Here is a 6,389-nt window from a genome sequence, read left to right as displayed (position 1 = left end):
GTTGTGTCGAGTCCAGGTGTCTGGAACTGTAGTCGCCGTTGAGAAATCTAAAATCTACAATCTATCGATTTAGACATAATAGCCTGATTACAAGCAACGTGCTCCGGATGCATCTGGGGTAAGTCTGGTAGAGAGCATGCAGGCGATATGAGACAAGGTAAGGGAAATTGTTGGAAATTGAGCTTTGAAGTTTGTTTACTTCTACCGCTGCATTGTCTGTTGTGCGCGCTTATGGAGCACAGGGCAGCCCTGGCTTGTCAGAGGTGGCATTATTGTCTATGCAGTATGCTACCCCAGCTTCTGTCTTGTTCCGAGATGACTAAACCCGACACAAAGGTCCATCCGTGTGCATTGTCTCTGGGTTAAAAGGGTCTGACTGTGCCGCAATCTTGCGAGGTTGTGTGGTTGCTGTGGGAGAACACGAAGGATGCCGTTGAGGACGTGTTCGATGCAGGGGCATGCACATGCGGACGTGCTTTGCTTTTAGCATGTGGAAAGGCGTCCATCAATATTCGTGGATTTGGATGTTTCTTTCGTCAATGCGTGTTGTTATTATTATATGCTGCTGTTGAACAGTGGCGTATGCTGTATTTCCAGTGCGCCTTCTAGCCCTACACCACCTATACACAAACATCCATTCTGGCGACACTTGGGTCGTGGTCGGAGACTTGCTCGTCGTACGAAACCCACGTGGTGAGGTGGACATGCTCGTACTTGGCCTTGCTGATCAGGCTGGGTGAGACGAACATGTGGTCGAGCTGCTGAGCGTTCATGTCGAAGAGGTACGTGTAGCGCTCCAACTTGTCAATGCCAGCTACGGCATCCATGTCCTTCAGTCCAGAGATCTGGACGTACTGCTTCAGTGGCTCAACGAAGGTAAATTCGTTGAAGTCGCCAGCTGTAATGATGCGGGCGTTCTTGTCCTTGCTAAGGATTTCCTGCGGAAGTTGTTAGCCGCTGCATCGTTTCTTTCGTCTGGTCGCTTAAGAATGGTCCTTTCGTGCGGATGGTGGCGTTGTGTACGACCGCGGCTGAAACGAACTGCATCAAGCAACCTGCAGCCTCCCCGCAAAGTACGGGCTTGGAATGCCTTGGGGTATTCTGGAACTCACCTTGACGAAGTTTGCGGTCAGCGTAGCCTGTTCCAACCTGTCATCGACGCCTCCGTTCACAGGAGGGCGTGCATCGCCCATGATGCTGCTGCTTCCTCCCTTCGATCCGAAGTGAACATTGATGGTAAAGAAATTACCGGAGCTCTTGCCCTTCTTACCAATGACTTCCCACTGCGCAACAAGAGGCTTACGACTCGCTGTCCATGCTTCGCTCGCCGGCTCAATACGACCTGGGTTGAAGCTAAGAGCAGGACCTTTGACGACCTCGGTCTTGTCGAGAGAACCACCTGGGTTGGGCTTGTAGAGGCGAACAAGCGAAGGCTTGTACAGATAAGCGACTCGGATGTTACCACCAGGCGCACCCCCGTCTTGGTCGTCAACCGGCGCAATATCGATGAAGGTGTAATTCGGACCTCCGGCGGCGCTAATAGCCTTGGTGAGAGTACTCAAGGTAAGATTTGCGGATACGACTAAACAAGTGTTAGTATGGGGGTCAAGGTGGACATAGAGGTACTGCCGGCCGCGCATTGCGGTGGAAAGGACTCGGCATCGGTTGTTGAGACTCACCTGCATCGTTCGTAACGCCGTTATCGTCCTGCACTTCCTGGATGAAGACCACATCCGGGCTCTTCAGGTAATCGACAATCTGCTCGGCGACGTGAGAAAGGTGGGAGGAAGTTGGCGCCAAGTTCTCAACATTGTATGCGCCGAAGGTGATACCACCGCAGTCGTTCTTGGACTCGAGTTTTGTGGGCTTGGGCGTCAAGGGCTTCTTCGAATCAGTCACCTTCAGAGCAGTAGAAGGCAAGATACGGTAGAAACCGAACGCGTAGGTGACCACACCGGTGATCTCCCCGAGACTGTCGCCCATACGAGTCTCGGTAGGGTTCTTGGTACCATCGAGCGGTGAACCGACGATGATAGCTTCTGGGTTGGCATCCTTATCGGTCGTGGTCAGACCGTCACGATCGTTGGTTCCAGTAACCTTCCAGCTTCCAGCAACCCAGGTGTCGCCATACTGGTTGGGCTTTGTGAGCGCCCTCGCCTTCTTGACGGTAACCAGCTCGCCCGTCAAGCTCTCCCAGAAGTCGAGTCCGTACTTCTTCGGCTCGAGTGTTGGGTTCGCAACGCTGATTTGCGACTTGTTGTTCGGCACAGCGAAGACGTCCCCACCGTCCAAGCTGCTGTACTGCTCTGTGGGCGGGTTGCCAGTGTCTTTGCCAATGACCAAAGGTGTCACTTTGTTGCCCTTGCTGACAACCTTTTCCAGGACCGGGTTTGAGATCTCCGTCAGATAGATGTAGTCCTTGTTGCTGCGGTATTCGAGCACCTTGCCACCGATGGTAATGGCATCGCCAACAGTCAAGTTGGCGCCGAACGTACGCCCAAAGACGTAGACCGAGTCCGAAGTGCGCTCGTCACGATCAGGCGTTGTCGAACGAATCCAGAGACCATCAGGACCCTTCGCAGTGATGACACCGGTCACATTCGACACAGTCTGATCCTTGAAGGGCGACAGGTACTTGTTGCCGTTGATCTCAGCAACGGTGGTCGCAGAAGAGACGGCAAGAGAAGCCGCAAGGGCGATCAGGCGCGTGATAGGAGCCATTGTGTTGATACGCTTCATCCACGGACGCAGTTGATCTACAGCGAGCTGCCCTTGCTTTTATACGAGTCTCTCTCCGCGGTCATCATCCATGTGCCACAGCTAAGTTCCTGCCCAGGAGCCAGGGTTGCTGCGAGCATCACCATGTGAGTCCGCACGCTTGACTTGTTCCTGGCATCTGCACCGCGCACCTAGCTCATTGCCTATGATAGCAGGAGAAGATCAATCATCGGAGTCGCGCGAAGCTGTCCCTTGCTTGGCGTCTAGGCGCGCGACGACGCGTGCAATGTCTGATAGGCCAGGAGATACCGAGGAACCCGCCCAATACAGAAGGTGGGCAGTAGCGGAGATTGAATTGAATGGGGCGGCGACTGCCGCTCAGGTGGCTGATGGATGTTTCCTATCATCCATAGATATGGTCGAGATAAAACACGTGGAGTTGATATGGAGGCCTTGCAAATACGATATTCAGGGGAAAGTTGATGCAGGTTGCTGTTGTGGCGGAAGCCACGAACGTCCCACCAATAACAACGGCGCACGTGTAACCGTCGTGCACTTGGGTTTGTGTGGATCCCATCGCGTGAGCTCATTGTCGTTTACAGCTCGGAAGCACGATTTGGGCGCTGCAACTCAAGAGGAATTCGATCTCATGTTTGACAACCCTGGAAAGCTGTTGGCACATTCGTCACTGTGTGTTGTCTTGGGCAATGCGAAAGGAAGCCCCATGCGAAGCGAACAGAGACATTGTCTCCTGATCATCACGCCTGTCGCAGGGCAGGGTGGAAACGTGGTATACGAACGGATCGGAGCAGGGTTTTTGCCCGGCAAATGTATCTCACCGCCGACTGGACTTGTACACATCTACTAGGTAGCAGACTAAGGGGATTCAATCTCTTCAGGTGGATGGAGCTATGGTAGGGGTTCAGCGTCTGCTCACAAAGGCAATTTCAATTGACCATGCAAAGCCTGCTAATGGCAAGCATCACAACTCTGGCTTCCTGTACACTCTCTCCCACACGACCAGCTTGTGTTGTGGGTCAGCAATATGATGCTTTCCAAATCGCAGATAAAGGTGTGACCTGCTTGCATCGATGCTAGTCACCTACAGCTCAACGCACGTTCTGCAGGACTCTACTAGAGGAGAGGACCAAACGTTGTGAGACTCCGGAGGACGTTGCACGGCTTATTGAATACCTCTAGCTGGCTTGTGCGGCTGGATGGATGCAAGATGCTTGAAAACATGATGTTCGGGTCGCGGCAGTCGAGGCTTGATCCTTATACATTACATCGCTGCTTAAGTATACAGCGGTTGACCACCTCGCCTATTTCCGTGCCGAACGCCAATAACCCTTTCCGCAAATGCCGCATCACCCTCATTGTGTATCGCTATTCCATGTACAATTCCACCACATACGCCAAGCTGAAATGCACGATTCGTAGAGACCTCATAAAGCCCCACTGACACCTACTTCGCGTTACAGTCACTGTTGAACGTGTGCTTAGGCCACTTATGTCCCGTCTGATCCCATTGCTACAACTAGTCAGCTCCTCCTCATACAATATCTTGCTTGTTAGACTTACTGTGAAGTTCGGATTCGTATAAGCATTAATATGCTCCTTAATATACTTCGTCGTCTCAAAGCCCGGCGGATCACACGTAACCAGCTTCTCCTCATCCTTCTTCTGATACCATCTAACATAATCGACCCTCATGACCGCAGGGAACTTCATGTGCTCCCAATCAATCCAAGTCCAGGAGTTACTGATGCCCAGGTTAAGGATGAGACTCATAGGCTCTTCGCTGACCTGGCGGGCTTGGATGTTGCCGTTCGGCCCAATGGCGCGCCCGTCCATCATGAACATCATCTGGTCACCGACTTGCCAGCTAATATAGGCATCTTTGCCTTCGCCGGGGACGTATTCGAAGGAGTAGCGCTGGTATTGCTGGCCGTCGAACCAGTTTTTGTTCAGGTTTGTGGTTGCAGAGATAGCTTGTTGGTAGGGGCCACCGGTGTAGCCATTGTACCAACTTTGGCTGTAGTCGGGGAAGGCAGTGAAGTTGTAGTTGGGGTACCAATAGACGTCGAAAGGTGCGACTTGGAAGGATTGCGTAGCGATGGGCATGTTGTGAGGGGGATAGGTAGCGCCGACTTCGATAATATCGATTTCTGGCGCACCACGGCCGGTGCCAGGAGTTGGGTGGTCTTCGCCGGGGCAGGTGCAGGACGAGAGACGCTGGCCGGGGAGGTTGGACAGGCCATCAGAGGAAGACTGGTTAGGCGTGATGCCGACGTCGCAGGCTTGGTAGGTGTATGGCCACATGCCGTCAGTAGTCGAGAGATAGCCTGGCCTTCCTAGGTTTCCCATCGTCCATGCACCAGGCCACATGCCTGGCACACCAGCTGGCCCAGGTAAGGATACGGAAACCTCAAAAATCCCACCCTTGAAGCAGAGATGATTCCAGCTGTTAAGCATACCTGACCGGAAGTTGAGACCATGGTTTGGAAATTGATCAAGTCGAAGCTCCAGAGTTCCCTCCCAGGTAGTCACTGCATCCGGGTCGTACCATTCCAAATCTTTTGTAGCGCCATACCAGATGTCAGGAGCAAAGAAGTACGGATCATCGCCCTCGTAAAATGTGCGATTGTTGTCGTTAAACTCGTCGCTGAACACCAGCTCGTACTCGTCGCCAAACTGACCCTTCTTTGACATAGCGGCCTTGGGTGTGTCAGGATCGATCAGACCTCTTCGCATATTCTGAAGTAATGAGTACTTCCTGTCGTTCACGATCGCCCAAGGCTCCGGCTCGGGATAGTGAGACATCTGATCCAAGGGCGTCCCATACACTGAGTTATAGTCGATGATGCCCAAAGCTGAAAGGATTGGGAGTCCAAAGAACACAAAAGAAAGCCCAACTACCATGATGAACAGGCCTATCGTCGAAACAATGTTCTCTCGCGAGAAGTGGTCCTTCAGTTTCGCCTTGTATTTAATATCATCGTCCGGTTGTGGCATATGCATATCGTCATCCGGCTCATCTTCATCGCCTATCAACGGCCACGATGCCATGCCCTTCTCTTCATATGGTGCAGCAAGTCGATCATCGATGAGCGAGACGTTCGTCTCCGAGTCGTACAGGATGTTGATTTTGGTCGTTGACGCAGTCGGCGTAAGATTAGGTGTGAGGAAGGGGTTCGTGGGATAGACTGTAGCCATTGGTGTAGTCGTGCCAGACGTTGGTGCTGATTGCGAGGCGAGCTTCTCGGATGATGCGCTTCTTGCGCCAGCGAAATAAGGGTTGAAATACCGTGTATAGTCACTACCAAGATCCTGCATTGTCAGCGGACTGCCGACTGGGCGGGCATTCTGACTCGCAAGATCCTGTGTGCTCTTGTGCCGTATCCGTAGCGGGTGTCGATGCGGCGGTTTGGGAAATGGACGTCGTTGCGATGGTATATCGACCGCGGTTCCCGGCTGGCTTGGGGGTGTAGGTGCATCTTCGCTTGACTTCGATTCCTTCGACTCGAATGTGCCTTCGCTGTTGGTTGATGATCTCGCTAACTTCAAAGACGGTGTCGGTAACTGTGAGCGAGAGGGCGACTGTTGTTGTTTCTGGGACAGTGGCCCGGTGGAGACCGACTCGGAAGACGAACGCGCACCATCGTCGGGTA

General features: G+C 52.8%; 3 protein-coding genes across 3 annotated transcripts; 1 reads left to right on the top strand and 2 right to left on the bottom strand.

Moving 5' to 3' along the window:
* Positions 1 to 295: 295 nt before the first annotated feature.
* Positions 296 to 2,831, bottom strand: BU25DRAFT_26946 (DNase I-like protein). Its single transcript, XM_033701813.1, has 3 exons — positions 1,680 to 2,831; positions 1,113 to 1,582; positions 296 to 938 (listed from the first exon to the last, which is right to left on the bottom strand). Exons 1-3 carry the CDS (start codon positions 2,737 to 2,739, stop codon positions 621 to 623), a joined length of 1,848 nt encoding a protein of 615 aa, XP_033563303.1. The 5' UTR covers positions 2,740 to 2,831; the 3' UTR covers positions 296 to 620.
* On the top strand, positions 2,675 to 3,845 carry BU25DRAFT_27006 (uncharacterized protein). The gene is made up of 2 exons (XM_033701815.1): positions 2,675 to 2,864; positions 2,931 to 3,845. Exon 2 carries the CDS (start codon positions 3,005 to 3,007, stop codon positions 3,584 to 3,586), a length of 582 nt encoding a protein of 193 aa, XP_033563302.1. The 5' UTR covers positions 2,675 to 2,864; positions 2,931 to 3,004; the 3' UTR covers positions 3,587 to 3,845.
* A 338-nt stretch (positions 3,846 to 4,183) lies between these two features.
* On the bottom strand, positions 4,184 to 6,054 carry BU25DRAFT_338011 (glycoside hydrolase family 16 protein; the record flags this gene model as incomplete). Its single annotated transcript, XM_033702704.1, has 2 exons — positions 4,184 to 4,249; positions 4,300 to 6,054. 2 exons carry the CDS (start codon positions 6,052 to 6,054, stop codon positions 4,184 to 4,186), a joined length of 1,821 nt encoding a protein of 606 aa, XP_033563301.1.
* Between the last annotated feature and the right edge of the window lie 335 nt (positions 6,055 to 6,389).

Source organism: Macroventuria anomochaeta, assembly GCF_010093625.1.
Source record: "Macroventuria anomochaeta strain CBS 525.71 unplaced genomic scaffold BU25scaffold_11, whole genome shotgun sequence".
Lineage (NCBI taxonomy): Eukaryota > Fungi > Ascomycota > Dothideomycetes > Pleosporales > Didymellaceae > Macroventuria > Macroventuria anomochaeta.
Note: the sequence above shows the minus strand (reverse complement) of the source record. Positions and strands in the feature narration are given on the sequence as shown.